The sequence below is a fragment of the Bos grunniens genome, chromosome 9 (genome assembly GCF_055505025.1).
Source record: "Bos grunniens cultivar Pamir isolate PY7600 chromosome 9, Bosgru_T2T1.0, whole genome shotgun sequence".
Lineage (NCBI taxonomy): Eukaryota > Metazoa > Chordata > Mammalia > Artiodactyla > Bovidae > Bos > Bos grunniens.
The window spans coordinates 3,858,182-3,879,135 of record NC_141173.1 but is presented as its reverse complement, the minus strand read 5'-3'; the positions used below and the strand labels follow the sequence as shown (position 1 = coordinate 3,879,135).

Here is a 20,954-nt window from a genome sequence, read left to right as displayed (position 1 = left end):
TTAGTGTAGTCATTGAAGCAGAATTTTAATCTTAAATAGACCTAACTTGATTATGTTTTATTACTACTTTTCAGTAATAATGTAGTTTAATTTATCGTATTTCATTCAAAAGCCTTTCATCCTTAAGCATGGAACTGGATGCGACATAGGCTATTTGCCTTCAATTTCAGAATAATTTTCTGAAATGAAACTGGAACATTCATATTATTTTCTGTGCTCCAGAAATGTGCTATCCAGACAGAGCTAACCAGCCACTTAACTGTGATAAGTGCAAAAGACATGTTTCTCAATTTAACTACAAAGCTCATATAAAAAATTTAAAATATAATGTTAATAGTATCTTATATTAGTGATGATTGAAATAATTGTACTTGGGATCTATAGGGATAAACTATTATTAAAATTAATTTCATTTATTTTGTTATATTTTTTAAAGTGGCTACTAGAAAAGTTCAATTGTCATATGACATTTTTTTTCTTTGAATGTGGTTGTTCTACGGCATAATGAATCTTATTTTGCAATTTTCACAGACTTCAAAAATTCAGAAAATTCAGGATATGTGTACTTTTAGATAATTATATAACTATTTTTATAGTTATGCTTTTTCTTTATATTTATGTTATTTTATTAGTATATTTGCTTCCCTGGTGGCTCCACTGGTAAAGAACCTGCCTGCAATGTGGGAAATCTGGGTTTGATCCCTAGGTTGGGAAGATCCCCTGGAGAAAGGAATGGCTCCTCACTCCAGTGTTCTGTCCTGGAGAATTTGATGGACTGTATAGTACTTGGGGTCACAAAGTTTCAGACATGGCTGAGTGACTTTATGTATTAGTATATTCATCCATTCTGCATTTATCTGTGATAATTTTGGTACATTATTTTTTAGTTTTTCCTAGCATAAAATTGTTGTTTTATTATACTTCATAATACTTTCATTGCATATAATCAAATATGCATATATAAATCACCATTTCAATGCCCTTAATCTCAAGCAGATCTATTCTCTCACTTAATAAGAATTATGAAAAGATTGAGTTTAACTTTTATTTTTGAAAAAAATCTCATTTTTTAGTTGTAAATCAGGAATTGCAGATTTTTATTCTATTCTCCTTTTAGCAGCATATCTGCTCCATAAAAGGGTGAAGAAATCACCCTATTTTATTTTTCAAGTATTCTTCTGAAATACTGATTTTTCACAACTGTGATTTAATTTCTCTGTTTTCTCAGTTTCTTTGAGAAACATGTAAGTTTGTTTGGGATTTGCATATTGAGGTACTTTCAGAAATTAAGCAGATCCCTGTTCGAAAATTTAAGGCTTTGATTAAACAGGAAAGTGAAAATAGATATGTAGAGGCTTTACTTTCCTATCTAATTGAAGATCCACATTGTGAGCTTGAGGTTGACAGTTTTAGAATAAATGGCAGATTGTTTTCCCTTTTCTTTTTGTTAGTGTCAACTTGGTGCTGCTCAAAAGTAGTTAGCCTCCAATTAAAATAAATAAATTTATAATAATAATAAGAAAGTAGTTCTCTAACTAGAAATACAATTTCTTTACTAAGAAAACTTGCACATATTAAGTAAAAACTTTGGCTGGTGTATAGTACTTAGTCTGCTGCATCCAAACCTAAGACTGCACACTAGAACATATGAACTATGTCCCTCTTTTCAATGCACACCTAAATTCTGTTTCTGGGAAAGATTGAGGGCAGGGGGCAGAAGTGGGAAACAGAGGATGGGATGGTTGGATGGCATCAACAATTCACTGGACATGAGTTTGAGCAAGGATATCAAACCAGACCATCTTAAAGGAAATCAATCCTGAATATTCACCAGAAGGACTGATCCTGAAGCTGAAGTTCCAATACATTGGTTACCTGACACAAAGAGTCAATTCATTAGAAAAAACCCTGATGCTGGGAAGTTTGAAGGCAGAAGGAAAAGCAGATGACAGAATACAAAATGGCTGGATGGCACCATTGGCTCAATTGATATGAGTTTGAGCAAGCTACAGGAGACAGTGAAGGACAGGGAAGCCAGGCATGTTCCAGTCCAAGGGATTGCAAAGATTTGGACATGACTGAATGACTGAACAACAAATGGGCCTGCAAAGATTCAGACAAGACTTAGTGCCTGGACAACAAATACAGAATATGATTTGGGTTCTAAGAAGCAAGTTTGAAACCGAGGTTGGTAAGATCCCCAGGAGGAGGACATGGCAACTCACTGCAATATTCCTGTCTAGAGAATCCTATGGACAGAGAAGCCTGGTGGGTTATGGTCTACAGGGTCACAAAGAGTTGGACACAACTGAAGTGACTCAGCATGTGTGCATGCACACCCTCTACACAGCTTCTCAGGTACCTCAGTGGTAACCAATTTAATTGCCAATGCAGGAGATACCAGTTCTTGATAAGAATTACTAAAAGATTGGCTTTAATTTTTAATTTTTTAAAACAACTAATTTTGATCTATGAATCATAAATTGTAGATTTTTATTGCATTCTCCTTCTAGCAGTATCTCTGCTCCATATAAGGGTGAATAAATCACCCTATTTTTCAAGTCTTCTTTTGAAATAGTGACTTTTCACAACTGTGATTTTACTTCTCTGTTTTATCAGTTTCTTTGAGAAATGTGTAAGTTTTTTTTTATATAAATTTATTTATTTTATTTGGAGGTTAATTACTTTACAATATTGTATTGGTTTTGCCATACATCAACATGAATCCACAACAGGTATACACGTGTTCTCCATCCTGAACCCCCCTCCCTCCTCCCTCCCCATACCATCCCTCTGGGTCATCCCAGTGCACGAGCCCTAAGCAACCAGTATCATGTATCTGGGATTTGCATGTTGAGGTGAGTTCAGAGATTAAACAGATTCCTGTTTGAACCTTTAAGGTTCGGGAAGATTCCCTGGAGAAGGAAATAGCAACCCATTCCAGTATTCTTGCCTGGAAAATTCCATGGACAGAGGAGCCTCGTGGACAATAGTCCATGGGGTCACAAACAGGCATGACATCGAGACTCAACAACAACAACAGTCTCCACACACACTAACACAGCATTTTAGACACCATCCTAATTTCTATTTCCTGCTACTTCAAAGTTGAAAATTCAGTTCAGTTCAGTCACTCAGTTGTGTACGACTCTTTGCGATCCCATGAATCACAGCACACCAGGCCTCCCTGTCCATCACCAACTCCTGGAGTTCACTCAGACTCAGATCCATCGAGTCAGTGATGCCATCCAGCCATCTCATCCTCTGTCATCCCCTTCTCCTCCTGCCCACAATCCCTCCCAGCATCAGAGTCTTTTCCAATGAGTCAACTCTTCGCATGAGGTGGCCAAAGTACTGGAGTTTCAACTTCAGCATCATTCCCTCCAAAGAAATCCCAGGGCTGATCTCCTTCACAATGGACTAGTTGGATTGGGAGACTATTTATTTTAAGGGCTTCCCAGGTAGCACTAGTGGTAAAGAATCCATCTGCCAGTTCAGGAGATATCAGAAATGTGGGTTTGATCCCTGGGTTGGGATGCTACCCTGGAGAAGGGAATAGCAGCCTACCCCAATATTCTTGCCTAGAGAATTCCAATGAACAGAGGAGCCTGGTGGGCTACAGTTCACATTTTCACAAAGAGGCAGACATGACTGAAGTGACTTAGCACTCATCCCTTTGTTCCTGTGTGACTTATTTTGTTCTTGGCATGACTCATGTATCTTTGTGTCCTTCTCTAATGCAGTCTTGCACTTTGTGCTTCCTAAAGACACTACTCAGTTTCTGATGAATGACACAGGAATAGGTGTATTTACTGACTACCTTCCCTGTGCCTCAGTTACCTCACCAATAATGGATGCCTCAGTCAGTTCAGCCTGCTCTAACAAAAATACCATAGACTGGGTAGTTAAACACAACAGGAATTTATTTCTCACAGTTCTGGAGACTGAAAGTCCAAGATCAGTGTATGGACATGGTGAGTTCTGGTGAAGGTCCTCTTCCAGTTTGCAGACTGCCAACTCTTCTTGATATCCTCACATGGTGCACAACAGAGAGAGGAAGAAAATTCTCTGTGAATTTTATAAATCACTAACCACACTCGTGAGGTCTCCGTTGTCATGAGCACATCTAATCCCAATTGCGTTCCAAGACCCTACCTCTTAATAGCATCACGTTAAGGTAGCATTGTGTGTGTGTGTGCTCAGTTGTGTCTGACTTTTTGTGAAGCTATGGGGATCCTATGGAGCCCACCAGGCTCCGCTGTCCATGGGCTGTCATTTCTTCCTCCAGGACATCTTCTCTACCCAGGCATCAAATTCATATCTCCTGAGTGTCCTGCATTGGCAGGTGGATTCATCACTGTACCACCTGGGAAGCCCATTAGGGTAAGGTATCAGCATATAAATTTGAATGTTGGGGGCATAAACATTTAGTCTATAATAAATAAGCATAATGGCAATGTTTGTATCACAAAATTTCTATAATAATAACTAATAAAGTGTATTTTAAAAACTGTCTGTTTTTATCAAGGAAATTCAAGCAAAGAACACAACCATTCTCAGGCATTTACATATAGCTTTTTCCATGAAACAGAAGTACCATGTTTCAAGAAATGTCATAGACCTCAAAGTGTAAAATAATTACTTTCTAGATTTTTAGAGCAAAATAATACAGATACTTGCTATAAAGGAAAATGTTAAAGATTCAGCTCATTGTTGTGGGTTCAATCCTTGTTGTGGGGATTTGAGTAGAAGTTCAGAGTAGTGAGAGGCACATTTCAGGAATTTAACAAGGCTAATAACTCTTAAAATGTCATGCAATACATGGTTGAAACTGAGTTAATAACATGAGAAAAAGAGTATTTAAATGGTATTTTTAAAGCATGCATAAAGTGAATAACTTAAATCTATTTTATATTTATCTGAAACACTTAAATATCATCTTTCAATAGACTTTCAACATGTATGAATATTAAATGTTTGCATCAAATATCCTTTCTTATTTTCAAGCAATCCTTCCCTGTGACAAAGTTTTAAAGCTGTAATCAAACATAAGTCAACAAGTTAGCTATCTTTCTTCAGTTCTCTTATTTACTGTTTATTTCACTTTTCTTGTTCTTGAGCAGAGCTCCTAGCAAGCATTTCTTTTGCTTCCCATAAGAATGAAAGGAAAATTATTCTTCTATTTAGTTATGTCTTTGTGTTGCCTATCCTTAGAGTATAATAGCTTTATTCTTGCATGAAAGTAGACTAAAATGAATTAACGTGAATAAAATGTTCAACTAACTGCTGTGCATTATTTTCTCCAGAGTTACTTTAGAAATTTTCAACACTTCATTAGAGGATTGACCAAAGGAACTTAATGAAGTAATAATAAAGCATAGCAGTATAAAACGATCTTCCACATATTGTGATTTTTTTGGATATATGCACCTTATTAGAATAGCAGAAACTAGTTTGCTTTTAGAAACCCCTTATCATTGGCATTAAATAAAATATACTTTAGATTAATTTAATAGGATTTCTTCTTAATATCCTAGTTTAAATTATTTTGGTTATGTGTGTTATATGTGCATGGTTATATGTATATTTTCATCAATCTAAAATGAAAATATACATCACCTGCTTTTGCATCTACCCTCCAAAAATTTTTTTTTCATTGAACAGGTTTTTTTTAATGCTCCATAGTTAGATTTAAAGGGGTTTATTTTCACATGGAAACTCATGAAAACACTTTAATACATTGAAGAAACAGAAAGAGAACCCATTTATTCTAGGCTCTAACAATGCGTGCCCATAAATAGTCATAGTTTATTTTTTTTCTTAATAGTGGTCCCCAATATTTTCAATATATCTATTATTATACTTATGTGCAGACAATCTATAGTATATCTATCTTTTTAATGTATTTACCATATTACCAAAAGCAGTAAATAGCAACTGAAATATTCCACAAACTCTGTTTTCCAACCTTTTCTGCTATAGCAGTTGAATAAGCATGTATCTCAAGTCCTTTCAAGATCCCAAAAAATAAAGTCAGCCACTTTTTCCACTTTTTCCCCATCTATTTGCCATGAAGTGATGGGATCAAAAGCCATGATCTTAGTTTTTTGAATGTTGAGCTTTAAGCCAACTTTTTCACTCTGCTCTTTCACTTTCATCAAAAGGCTCTGTAAGTTTTTCTTCATTTTCTGCCATAAGGGTGGTGTCGTCTGCATATCTGAGGTTATTGATATTTCTCCTGGCAATCTTGATTCCAGCTTGTGCTTCTTCCAGCCCAGCATTTCTCATGATGTACTCTGCATAGAAGTTAAATAAGCAGGGTGACAATATACAGCCTTGACATACTCCTTTTCCTATTTGGAGCCAGTCTGTTGTTCCATGTCCAGTTCTAACTGTTGCTTCCTGACCTGCATACAGATTTCTCAAGAGTCAGGTCAGGTGGTCTGATATTCCCATCTCTTGATAAATTTTTCCAAGTAGAGACTCAGGGATTCAACCTCATGAAACATTTTAGGTGTACCAGCTGGCACACATGGCTTCCAGGTGGCCCATACAGGAAAGGTGAGAGATGGAAAGGCTTTGACCTGAACTGAATACCTCGAATTTCTGCTGGAATCTCATTGGCTAGAGCACATACAGCAGGTGAAGATGGCTTTAGATTATAGGAAACCTTTGGAATAATAGTTTGACTTACTGTCTCCACCACATTGACTCCCAAATCGTGGCTGTTTCTAGTGAGATTTCAGCTGATAATCTGGTTGACTCCCTCCTCAACACTTCTGGCCACTTTTGGTTCTGTGCCTTCATGCCCTTTATCTGTATTTACAGAACTAATCTAGTAGGTGTATATTGTGGTTAAGTATAATAGGGTTAGGTAGAATGCATCCATTTTTATTACTTATCCACCATTAACTAAGTGACTGTGTGACATGTTGTAAGTTGCTTAACATCTGGTAAACTTAGTTTTTTAAGTTAAAATTCAATTATAAAACTAGATAATAATGACATTTTATAAATTCTAAGTTTGTCTTAAAGATTTTCTAAAATACACACATAAGAGGGAGTATCATTCAAACAAAATCTTACCATAATGTTAATTAAAATTGATGTCTTAAATGTAATCATCTGTCATTCCTTATAATTATTAATAAGATAATATGTTCATACATTACAACATCGAGGAATTTATATTCATTCTTGTTCTTGCAATCAAAATAATTACTCAGGTACTACTGCCCTGAAATTAGAAATTGAGTTATTTTATTATAATAATGTCAATAGTGTGGTCATTCAGCATTTTATGCTGCTTTATGCCTTTATATTTCAGAGTTGAGCACAGAATTCAAACTTCAAATCAATGATCAATTAATTGATATCATATCTTCTAAGTGAGGTTTTGCTTTGGTTGCCTTTTTTTTTTTTTCTCTTTTGGTTTCTATACTGTTGCTAAATAACAACTTTTTGTGGCTGTTTCTTGATACTCTTGTTCACATAGTAATTAATGGATTTTATAAAAAATTTTTTTTCAATGAATATGTTATATAATTGTTGGCCTTGGGTTATATAATATCTGGTTGACAAAGTTGAGAACTTGAAGTATTAATTTTTAAAATTTCAGTAGAAAATTTCTGGAGACAAGTTATGTCCTTTTTAATAGGACTTCAAATGTTTCTCTATTCATCTCTTCCAAGCAAGTGTGAATTATCTAAAGACTCATTCATTACCCATTACCCAATAGGAAATAAAATAATAATTTTTGCTTTTGAAATACCAGGTTAAACAGTTATGGCAAAGGATGTCAGGCCAGTACTGCAGGTACCTTTTATTGCCACTGCTACTGCTACACCACTTCAGCCATGTCCAACTCTGTGCGACCCCATAGAAGGCAGCCTACTAGGCTCCTCTGTCCCTGGGATTCTCCAGGCAAGAATACTGGAGTGGGTTGCCATTTCCTTCTCCAATTCATGAAAGTGAAAAGTGAAAGTAAAGTTACTCAGTCATGCCTGACTCTTAGCGACCCCATGGATTGCAGCCTACCAGACTCCTCTGTCCATGGGATTTTCCAGGCAAGAGTACTGGAGTGGGTTGCCATTGCCTTCTCCGTTATTGCCACTAGGAGGTGCTTAATAATAATGTGCCACAAGGAATCCAACAAAGGCATCTCAACTTTGCAATGAAACAGGTGTTTGTTTATCCAGTTTCATGAAATTTACAGTTAAACTGCCAGACTTGGGCCTTACCATGGCTACATTATTTGTTCTTTTTGCATGATCTTAGGGTAGGCACTAGAGGAAGGCAGTTGCCTTTCCTAAGGCACAGGCTTTAGGGAGTGCTCACTCATGTTGCATCCAATGTCCAGTATGCAGACACAACTCTGCTATTGATAGCCATTATACAATATAAACATGATCATGGACAATACACAATATAAATTATTGTGGACACAAAACCAGTAAAAATAAATCTGAAGGAAAAAAATCATATGATATACACACTCCGATCTTAACTGAATTAAAAAAGAAGTTGACTACCAAAAAAAATTATGAGAAAACTCTAAATATTTGGAAATAAAACATATTTATAAAATAACCTGAGTCAAGAAGAAACTAAAATTGAATACAGATATACACAGCACATGAAATTTTGCAAAGTACAGGTAAATGTTTGCAAGGACATCTATCATTCTAAATCCCTACATTAAAAAAGAAAAAATAATCTTAAATCAATATTAAAGTTTCTACTTTAAATAACTGGAGAAAGAAGAGCAACTGAACCTAAAACACACAAAATAGTGAAACAATAAGATTTATGCAAAAATCATTAAAACTGATAAGAAAAAAATGATGGGGAAAAAACACTTTTTTTCTTTTTAGAAAAATAAAACTGACGTGGCTTCAGCTGGACTGACCAAGAAATAAACAAGGTAAGGCAAATATTAACAAAATCATAATTTAACATGGAGACATAAATAATTATGATTAAAAATTAAAAGCATTATAAGGAGATACTATGAGCACCATGAGGCCAAGAAATTAGACTATTTAAATGAAATGGGTGAATTTGGAAAGATGTAAATTACTAAAATTGTCTCAAGAGGAAATAGAAAATGGATGCCAACTTGCCAAATAGTTAATAAAAATCCTTTCAAAATGTACAAAAAGTAGAAGAGAAAGGGAGACTTTTGAACACATGTTATGAGGCAAGAAGAGGTGGTAAGAATACACAGAAGAACTGTACAAAAAAGATCTTCATGACCAAGATAATCACGATGGTATGATCACTCACCTAGAGCCAGACATGCTGGAATGTGAAGTCAACTGGGCCTTAGAAAGCATCACTACGAACAAAGCTAGTGAAGGTGATGGAATTCCAATTAAGCTATTTCAAACCCTGAAAGATGATGCTGTAACTGCTGCACTCAATATGCCAGCAAATTTGGAAAACTCAGCAGTGGCCACGGACTGGAAAAGATCAGTTTTCATTCCAATTCCAAAGAGAGGCAATGCCAAAGAATGCTCAAAATACCGCACAATTGCACTCATCTCACACACTAGTAGAGTAATGCTCAAAATCCTCCAAGCCAGGCTTCAGCAATACATGAACTGTGAACTTCCTGTTGTTCAAGCTGGTTTTAGAAAAGGCAGAGGAACAAGAGGTCAAATTGCCAACATCCTCTGGATCATGGAAAAAGCAAGAGAATTCCAGAAAAAAATATATTTCTGCTTTATTGACTACGCCAAAGCCTTTGACTGTGTGGATCACAATAAACTGTGGAAAATTCTGAAAGAGATGGGAATACCAGACTACCTGACCTGCCTCTTGAGAAACCTATATGCAGGTCAGGAAGCAACAGTTAGAACTGGACATGGAACAACAGACTCGTTCCAAATAGGAAAAGGAGTATGTCAAGCCTATATAATGTCTCCCAGCTTATTTAACTTCTATGCAGAGTACATCATGAGAAATGCTGGGCTGGAAGAAGTACAGGCTGGAATCGAGATTGCTGGGAAAAATATCAATAACCTCAGACATGCAGATGACACCACCCTTATGGCAGAAAGTGAAGAGGGACTAAAAAGCTTCTTGATGAAAGTGAAGGAGCAGAGTGAAAAAGTTGCCTTAAAGCTCAACTTTCAGAAAACTAAGATCATGACACCTGGTCTTATCACTTCATGGGAAATAGATGGGGAAACAGTGGCTGACTTTTTTTTTTGGCGGTGGTGGAGAGCTCCAAAATCACTGCAGATGGTGATTGCAGCCATGAAAGTAAAAGACGCTTACTCTTTGGAAGGAAAGTTATGACAAACCTAGATAGCATATACAAAAGCAGAGACATTACTTTGCCAACAAAGGTCTGTCTACTCAAGTCTATGGTTTTTCCAGTGGTCATGTATGGATATGAGAGTTGTACTGTGAAGAAAGCTGAATGCTGAAGAATCGCTGCTTTTGAACTGTTGTGTTGAAGAAGACTCTTGAGAGTACTTTGGACTGCAAGGAGGTCCAACCAGTCCATTCAAAAGGATATCAGTCCTGGGTGTTCTTTGGAAGGAATGAATGCTGAAGCTGAAACTCCAGTACTTCGGCCACCTCATGCAAAGAGTTGACTCATTGGAAAAGACTCTGATGTTGGGAGGGATTGGGGGCAGGAGGAGAAGGGGATGACAGAGGATGAGATGGCTGGATGGCATCACCGACTCGATGGACATGAGTTTGAGTGAACTCTGGGAGTTGGTTATGGACAGGGAGGCCTGGTGTGTTGTGATTCATGGGGTTGCAAAGAGTCGGACACGACTGAGCAACTGAACTGAACTGAACTACCCTTATACAAATGGCAGGCAAAAACACAATACAAAGATTCATTATGGAATATACACTGAAAACCCTCAACAAAATATGAGCACAACATAAAAAGCATGTTTTTTGTTACAAAGTGGAAAAATTACAAAGTGGAATTTTTTTTTTTTCCCCAGGAATGCAAAACTGATTTAACATCTAAAAAGTATGAATGTAATACACCGTATCACTAGAATGAAGAACAAACCACACAAAACCAGGGCAAAAACCATCAATAAAATCCAACACACATTCATTATAAAAACTCTAAAATAGCTTAGAAAGAGAACAAAATTCTCTCAATCTAATATAAAACATCTGAGAACATTGTGTAGGTAGCAACATGAGTCTGAGTGAACTCCGGGAGTTGGTGATGGACAGGGAGGCCTGGTGTGCTGCGATTCATGGGGTCGCAAAGACTCGGACACGACTGAGCGACTGAACTGAACTGAACTGAATGAAGTGATACTGGCATATTTTCCCTCTAGAACAAGAACACGACAGGGATAGCCACTTTCACTATCTCGTCAAGGTTGAACAGGATTCTCCAGGCTTGGATAGAGAGAAAAGAAATATGAAAAACACACAGATTGAAAAGTAAGAAGTACAACTACCTTTATTAACAGATGTCATAAGCTCATATATAGAAATCCTTAAGAAATGCAGAAAAGAACTACCGGACTAGTGACTGAGTTTATAAAGTTTCAAGGATACAAGACAAAATGCAAATATTAATTGTATTTTAACATACCACCAACAAAATTTTGAATATAAAAGTAAAAAAAAAAATTTTCTAATAGTATTAACATGATAAAATAATTACATATAAATTTAACTAAATAAATGGAAGAATTTAACTGAAAATGATATAACATTGGAAAAGAAAAGAAAGAATATCTAAACAAATAGCGAGATATTGTGAATTCATTGATTGGAATTTCATATTGTTGAGATGGTAATTATTCCCAGTTTAGAATATTGATTCATTGCCATCCCTGTCAATAGTCCAGCAAGATTTTCTGAAGAAATTGACTAGCTTATAGGAAACTTTATACAGGATTGAAAAAAAAAAGAAAAGACAAAGTTTGCTGACTACCAAAATTTACATAGGCTTGTGAGAAAGAATGAGAACTCTATATTGACAGAAGTCAACTGATGTTTATGATCAATTGATTTTTCACATTAGTGAAAAAAACAATTAAATACAAAAAGAATAGTTTAAAAAATCTCGACTATTATACCAACATGTAATGCATCATATTGATACATATATATTAAATAACACATTTTTCATATATATAGATTATGTCCTTATATCAACTTAATGCAAAAAGAAGACTCAATGAAATTTAGCTCAAAATTATGTGTTAAAATGATAAAAAGTTCTGATAAATCATAAGAAAAAAAATCTTTACACTATTGGTTAGATAAAGTGTTTAGATATAATAACAAAACCATTATATATAAAAGAAAAGTTGCAAATTGGACTTAATAAAATGAAAGAAAAAATGTTAATTTAGATTTAATTTTTCATATCCAAAAGTTGTTAAATGAGAATAAGAAAAGTCTGTGGGGTCTACATGGATGCACCTACAGCACTCGGCATGTGAGTATATAGCTCAGACTTAAATATTCTTCATGTGATGAGGGAGAACAGCATTGGGTCCCTGGGTAGGGAAGATCCACTGGAGAAGGTAATGGCAACCCACTCCAATATTCTTGCCTGGAAAATCCCATGCAGTGAAGATCCTGGCAGGCTACAGTCCATGGGGTTGCAAAGTGTGGGACATGACCTAGTGACTAACAGACTAACACTTTCACTTTTATGAAAACTCAATGCAAGAGAAGAAAAGCATATTTGCAAGTCACACATATAATAACAGAACTGTATTCAGAATATGAAAAGAGTACTCACTACTCAATAAGAAAACTCATAGCACAATTTAAAAGCTATACATGTATGAAGAGAAATGTCATTATAAAATATATACAAATGACTAATAAATGAGAAAATATTCAAAATCTTTATTCTCATGGCAATACACATTGAATTGAGATACTATTTCACATCCACTAGAATAGGTGTAAGAAAACGGACAGCATTAAATGTTGGTAAGAATGTGAAGCAATAGGAATTCCGTACATTGCTGGTGTTAAGGTAAAATGGCACATCTACGTTGCAGTACTATTTGAGAATTTTTTTTTAAGTTACTTATAAAATTACAATGAAAGTGAAAGTCACACAGTCATGTCTAACTCTTTGCGACCCCATGGACTATACAGTCTATGGCATTACCCCAAGCCAGAATGCTGGAGTTGGTAGCCGTTCTCTTCTCTAGGGCATCTTCCCAACCCAGGGCTAGAGCCCAGGTCTCTCACACTGCAGGTGGATTCTTTACCAGCTGAGCCACAATTGCAATATAAATCAGCAATTTCACTGCTAGATATCTATGCAAGAGCTATGAAAAATATATGTATCCACCCAAATAATCATGAATGTATTAGTAACTCATAAAAGTTAGTTGCTAAGAGAATAGATCTTAAATGTTCTCATCATGAGAAAAAATATAAAATAAAAAGCAGTGACTGTGTGTAGTGATGAATGTTAACTAGACTTACAGTGGTGATCCTCTCACAATATATACATATACTGAATCATGATGTTATACAACTGAGACTAATATAATGTTATGTCAGTTGTATCTCAATAAAAATGTTAAAAGTGGAAACAACCCAAATGTTTGCCAACTTCTGAATGAATAATGCTATTGTTGCTCAGTCACTCAGTTGTGCTCTACTCTCTTGGTGATTCCATGAACTGCAGCACACCAGACTTCCCTTCACTCTCTCCCAAAGTTTGCTCAAACTCATGTCCATTGAGTCAATGATTCCGTCCAACCATCTCAACCTCTGTCGTCCCCTTCTTCTCTTGCTCTCAATCTTTTCCAGCATCAGCGTCTTTTCCAATGAGTCGGCTCTTCACATCAGATGGCCAAAGTATTGGAGCTGATATATGCATGAAAAGTCCTCAAAAACTGTATTCTAAGCAAAAGAAACCAATCACAAATGACAATATACAGTAGCATTCTATTTCTATGGTTGCAGAAATTGAATGTGTAGAGACAGGTTAATGGTTGCCTGAGGCTGGAATTGGAGTTGGAGACAAAGAGCTCTGTTTTGGTAATGGAGATGAGCTAAAATAGGATCCTGCTGGTGACTCAAAAGCTGTATACACTTGCTAAAGTTATTGGATTATCTATTTGCAATGCCTGAATTCTATGAGGCATAAATTATATAATGATAAATGTGTTTAAGAAGATTTTGTGAACTCTAGAGACTTTCTTTGTTAAGTTTTGCTACATGTCTATGTTCATAGTTTCTTTATTTCTGTATGTGTGTGTGTGATCTTTTAAAGTCTATTCTGTGAGAAGTCACTGGAATTTTGTATTTCTCAGTCTTGTTGGAAAGGAGCAATTAGTCAAAATTAAAACTCAGCATGCATCTGGGAATGCCCAAAAGGATTCCTCAGTCAAAACTGTGAAACTGATGTCAACAAGTGTTGAACAAAGCCATGTCAGAATGGTACTCAATGCATTGATATTATAAAGATAAATATGAATCTAACAAACAAAGAAATGGTTTTAAAATATATTTCAACATTACTAAACTGTTTGAAGAGTATGAATAAATTTCTAATTAATGTATTGTAATTTTTAAACTCAAGAACATCAGAAAATCTACTTAACTTGGATTTGTTCATTTTTCCCATTTTAAATATAAACCACAACCTCAAAAACACAAGTCAGTTTCATTTTATATTATTCTGACAGAATCCTCCCTATGAACATTGTGCTTTCATTTTTAGTTATTTAAAAATATTTTCTTCATTATTTGGTTATTTTATATTGTTGTATATATTTTAACATTTCAATTTAATATTCAATTAAGACCAGAAAGTGATTTAGGAGTTCCCACAAATGACTAACTTCATTTTGGTAAAATTCATATATGAATTAATAATATGAATTCATATTCATATCTTAAGAACTGCCTTATCCACACGTGCAGTGGTTGATCCTGGCTGTTCAGTAGGCCCTCAGCCAGAACTATCAGCCAGAACCATAAATATAACTCCTCTGTATGGCTTGGCTTTATCCTAGCATGATGGCTGGGTTCTCACCATCCTCAGACAACTAGACACTGTATGGCCTTTTTAAACCTAATCTTAAAAGCCACAGAGCATTGTTTCCCCATAGTTGTAGCTTGCTTACACTCAATGGGGAATTATAGGCCCCAACCCTCAATTAGGAAAATTTTGAAATAAGATAGTAAGAAGAGTATGTGACATAGAAAATAATGTTGGGGTATTTTGGGAAATAGGATCTTCTACATCGGTGCACTGAGAACTTCTGTTACATACTTATGAAAATAATGTCCACCACTCTACTCCCCACTTAAGAATCCTTTCATTATATTTGAGATATATACAATTTAAAAAAAAATAATTTTCAATTTTCTTTTATATGTGTATGTGTTCACCAATAGCTACAAGCAAATTTCATAAGCAACTTCAGACACCACAGGAGTCTTTTCCTTGCAAGACTAATGCCATAAGGATGAAATATGAGAAAAGATTTTGATTGCATGTATAATTAATAATTAGATGCTGGGAAAGATTGAAGGTGGGGGGAGAAGGGGATGACAGAAGATGAGATGGTTGGATGGCATCACTGACAGAATGGACATGAGTTTGAGTAAACTCCAGGAGTTGGTGATGTACAGGGAGGCCTGGCATGCTGCAGTCCATGGGGCTGTAAAGAGTCAGACACGACTGTGTGACTGAACTGAACTTTTAAACAAAAATATATGAATTTTAAATCCTGTTGACAAAAATAAAACAATGTTATGTTTTAAGCTTAACATTTTAGTGGCTTATAATATTTCCAATTAAAGTAGAAAACTCTTAATGTGTTTTTAAATTGTTGTGGAATTGGTTTTAAATAAATGAGAAATTCTGAACCATTATTTTGACATAAGTCAAAAATGTCTATTTTGTTTTATAATAAGGGTTTGGGGATAGATGGATATTAGTGGATATGTCCAGTGATGAAAGTAAAATCTGATGCTGTAAAGAACAGTATTGCGTAGGAACCTGGAATGTTAGCTCTATGAATCAAGGTAAATTGGACGTGGTCAAGCAGGAGATGACAAAAATAAACATTGACATCTTAGGAATTGGTGAACTAAAATGAACAGAAATAAGTGAATTTAATTCAGATGATCATTATATGTACTACTGTGAACAAGAATTCCATAGAAGAAATGGAGTAGCCGTCATATTCAAAAGAGTCCTAAATGCAGTACTTGGAACCTCAAAAATGACAGAATGTTCCTTCATTTCCAAGGAAAACTAGTCAGCATCACAGTAATCCAAGTCTACACCTCAACCACTTATAATGAAGAAGCTGAAGCTGATCAATTTTGTGAAGACCTACAATACCTCCTAGGACTAACATCAAAACAAAAGATGTCCTTTTCATCATAGTGGATTGAAATGCAAAAGTAGGAAGTCAAGAAATACATGGAGTAACAAGGAAGTTTGGCCTTGGAGCACAGAATTATGCCAAGAGAACACATCGGCCATAGAAAATACCCTTTCTTGACAGCACAAGACATGCTGTTATACATGAACATCACCAAATGGTCAATATTGAAATCAGATGGATTACATTCTTTATAGCTAAAATTGGAGAAGCTGTATATCATCAGCAAAAACAAGATATGGGGTTGACTGTGGCTCAGATCATCAGCTGGTTATATAAAAATTCAGGCTTAAACTAAAGAAGCAGTAAAACCACTTGTCCAGTCTGGTACGATGAAAAACAGCAACAACAACAACAACAAATTATGATTATACAGTTGAGGTGATGAACAGATTCAAGGGATTAGATCTAATAAACAGAGTGCTTCAAGAACTATGGACAGAGGTTTATTATATTGTATATGAGGTAGTGAACAGAACCATCACAAAGAAAAGGAAATGCAAGAAGGCAAAAGTGGTTTTCTGAGGAGGTTTTACAAACAGCTGAGGAAAGAAGAGAAGTAAAAACGAAGGGAGAAAGTGAAATATATACCCAACAGAATGCAGAGTTCCAGAGAATAGCAAACAGACAAGCAGGCTTTCTTCAATGAACAATGCAAATAAATAGAAGAAAACAACAGAAAAGGAAAGACTAGAGATCTCTTCAAGAAAATTGGAGATATCAAAAGAATATTTCATGCAAAGATGGGCACAACAAAGGATAGAAACAGCAAAGACCTAATAGAAGCAGAAGACGTCAAGAAGAGATGGCAAGAATACACAGGAAAAACTGTACAAAAAAGATCTTAATGACCTGGATAATTAAAATGGTGTAGTCACTCACCCAGAGTCAGACATTCTGCACTGTGAAGTCAAGTGGGCTTTAGGAAGCACTCCTGCCAATAAAGCTAGTGGAAGTGATGGAATCCTATCAGAGCTATTTAAAATCTTAAAAGATGTTGCTATTAAAGTTTTGCACTCAATATGCCCACAGATTTGAAAAACCCAAAAGTGGTCACAGGACTGGAAAAGTCAATATTCATCCCAATTCCCAAGGAAAGCAGTATTAAAGCATGTTCAAACTACCGGATATTTTCACTCATCTCCCATGCTAGTAAAATTACGCTCAGAATTCTTCTGGCTAGGCTTTAGCAGTATGTGAACTAATAACTTCCAGATGTTCAAGCTGGGTTTAAAAAAGGCAGAGGAAACAGAAGTCAAATTGCCAACATTTTCTGTGTCATAGAAAAAACAAGGGAATTCCAGAAAACAAAACAAAACAAAACATGTACTTCTGTTTCATTGACTATGCTAAAATCTTTGACTCTGTGGATCATGACAAACAGCGGAAAACTCTTAAAGAGATGGGAATACAAGACCGTCTTACCTGTCTACTGAGAAACCTGTGTGCTTGTCAAGAAGCAACAGTTAGAATCTTATATGGAATAACTGACTGGTTCAAAATTGATATAGAAGTACCACAAGGCTGTATATTGTCACCATGTTTATTTAACTTACATGAAGAGCACATCACATGAAATGCCGGGCCAGATGAGTTGCAAGCTTACAATCAAGATTGCTAGGAGAAATATCAGCAACCTAAGATATGAAGATGATACTATTCTAATGGCAGAAAACGAAGAGGAACTAAAGAGCCTCAAAGAAGAGAGTGCAAAAACCAATTTAAAACTCAATATTGAAAAAACTAAGATCATGGCATCCTATCCCATTACTTCATGGCAAATAGAAGGGGAAAAGGTGGAAGCTGTGTCAGATTTCACTGCAGATGGTGACTGAAGCCATGAAATTAGAAGACAACAGCTTCTTGGCAGGAAATCTCTGACAAAAATAGACAGTGTATTACAAAACAAAGACATTACTTTGCTGACAAAGGTCTGTATAGTCAAGGCTGTAATGTTTCCAATAGTCATTTAAGGATGTGAAATTTTGATGATAAAGAAGGGAGAGTGCCAAATAATTGATGCCTTCAAGGCAGAGTGCCAAGAAGTCTCCTCAGAGTCTCTTGGGCAGCAATGATATCAAACAAGTCACTTCTAGAGGAAATCAACCTTGAAGAGTCATTGGAAGGACTGATACTGATGAGAATAGTCAACACCCTGGAAAAGACCCTGATGTTGGGAAAGATTGAAGGCAGTAGGAGACAGGTATGAGAAAGCATGAGATGGGTGGATGTCATCACTGATTCGATGGACATGAACTTGGTCAAACTCTGGGAGATGGTGAGGGACAAGGAGGTGTGGCATGCCACAGTCCATAGAATTCCAAAGAGCCAGACATGACTTGGCCACTGAACACACATACATACATACACACACACACACACACACACACGCACACACAAACACATGGAAGAGACAATTTAAGTACCTACAGTATTATTTCTTCTGTGCACATACAATGTTACTATTGTATTTTGAAATTATAGGCCTGTTATCTCTTCTTCCAATCCATAGACTTCAGATGAAAGTTTTCCTTTAGGATGTTTAGGTTAAAGTTTTAGGAAACAGTTCTTTACTAAAGACTTGCTGAAAGTCACTGATTTGTAAATAACAGAAATGACCTTGTTATCTGGGTCTATTATATTAGACCATTTTAAATAGCTTTATAGATACTTTCCCACATTAAGAAGTACAATTTGTAGTCTTCACACACTTGTTTGACTTTTATTTGGCTGCTTAAAGTGAGATCTGTTGGGCATTACTGAAAGGCAGTAAACAGGCTTAACAATTTTAGAATATTCATAAAAGTAGAAATTGAAAGCTATAATACAGGAAAACATTAAAAATACATTGAAAAGTAACTTGCACACAGGTCACAGATGTATGCACATTTACAGATATGCAGTGGACAATATTTTCATCAAAGGAATCTAAATGCAAAGTTTCAAAAACATACTAAGCTGTTAAAATTTGACATTTTCTTTCTTTTTTTTTTTAAATTTGAACAGTGGAAGTTTAATATAAAGAATTGTTACTCCAATCCTGTTAGAATGAAAATGGGATTGGTAGTAAGAAGTAACTCTAAAGAACACGGGGGCAGAGCAGATATAAGAAGCACCACTATCTTTGGGGCTTAAACAGATACCCAAGGAAGAGCTCTCATCCCTCAAAGCTGAGATCTAGATGGTGTTAGAGCATGCTGACTTGGAAGAGAATTCATGTGATGCCACACCAGTGGAGGGGCTCCCCTGGTGGCTCAGCAGTAAAGAATCATCCTGCAATGCAGGAGCCACAGGAGATATGGGTTTGATCTCTGGGTGGGGAAGATGCCCTGGAGAAGAGCATAGTAACCCACTCCAGTATTCTTGTCTGGAGAATTCCATGGACAGAGGAGCCTGGTGGGCTACAGTCTATAGGGGCCCAAAGAGTCGGACACGACTGAAGCGACTGAGTATGCATACACACACACACACACACACACACACACACACACACACACACACACACTAGCCCATTGGAATTTGCCAGAAATCCACCCTTGGGCATGCTGAGGAGAGCTGCTCACAAGAAAGTGTCTCACCAGAGGCACTCTGCAGCAAAACCACCTAAGGGATTTTCCAGGGGCAGCTGCTGGCCACTATGTGCTGCTGGCTGCCGTGTATTGGAAGAGTCTGGTGCTGAGCAGCTCTGCATACTGCAGAAGGCATGTGCTGTGGAAGTTGTTCATGCTTTAGGAACTGGTCCCCACAGTAGCAGCTGGCTAATCTGGTCCACTAAATCCAACATTTTCAAAAGATAGTAAAGAGAAACCTCATCATCATATGAAGATCTTAAAGATCCAATCCATCAAGTCAAATTTGACTATAAATTCAATCTTATATTAATTTACCAATAAATCTAACCATTATCCCTTTAACAAGATTGACTTTTCAATTTAAATTTCTAGTTTTGAGAATTATAGGGCTAGTATATTCATGAGTCAACTTAGAGAAGTAATCAACTTTTAAAAATATGAATAGCATTATATAAATATGGGTTTCTCTGGTGACTCAGGTGGTAAAGAATCTATCTGCAGTGCAGGAGAGCTGGGTTTGATCTTTGGATTGGGAAGATCCCCTGGAGAAAGGAATGGCTACCCACTACAGTATTCTTGCTTGGGAAATCCCATGGACAGAGAAGTCTGGCAGGTTACAGTTCTGGGGTCGAAAAGAATAGGACACGACTGAGTAACACTTTCACTTTCATATAAATAGAGGCAAATATGCATTTGTATGTGTTTATTTTTTATCAAAAACATAATGCTTTATTAACCTATTATTATACTTAGTCTAATTGTCTAGAAGCTGTTTTAAACTTTATCATCAAATGGAAAGCCAGATAGCTAGAGACATTGTCATTCTTCAGTTTATTGGAATCGTATTAATTAATGTATAAAATTTTAAAATAATGGAGCTTGTTGTTAAATGCTTTGAAAATCATGATTTAGATAAGATGAATGTTACAGAAATTCAAATTGGGTTTCCTTACATTGGATGCAACAGATCACTAAGTAACTAGTTGTAATAACTGAAATAAACTTA

At 36.0% G+C, this 20,954-nt stretch overlaps 1 protein-coding gene across 1 annotated transcript in view; it reads left to right on the top strand.

Annotated features, from left to right (window-relative positions):
* Positions 1-14,543, top strand: part of EYS (EGF-like photoreceptor maintenance factor) — a 188,062-nt gene extending 173,519 nt beyond the window's left edge. The window contains 1 exon segment of the mRNA XM_086316735.1: positions 14,249-14,543. Within this exon segment, the coding sequence (XP_086172861.1) occupies positions 14,249-14,543 (295 nt within the window).
* The last annotated feature ends 6,411 nt before the right edge of the window (positions 14,544-20,954 follow it).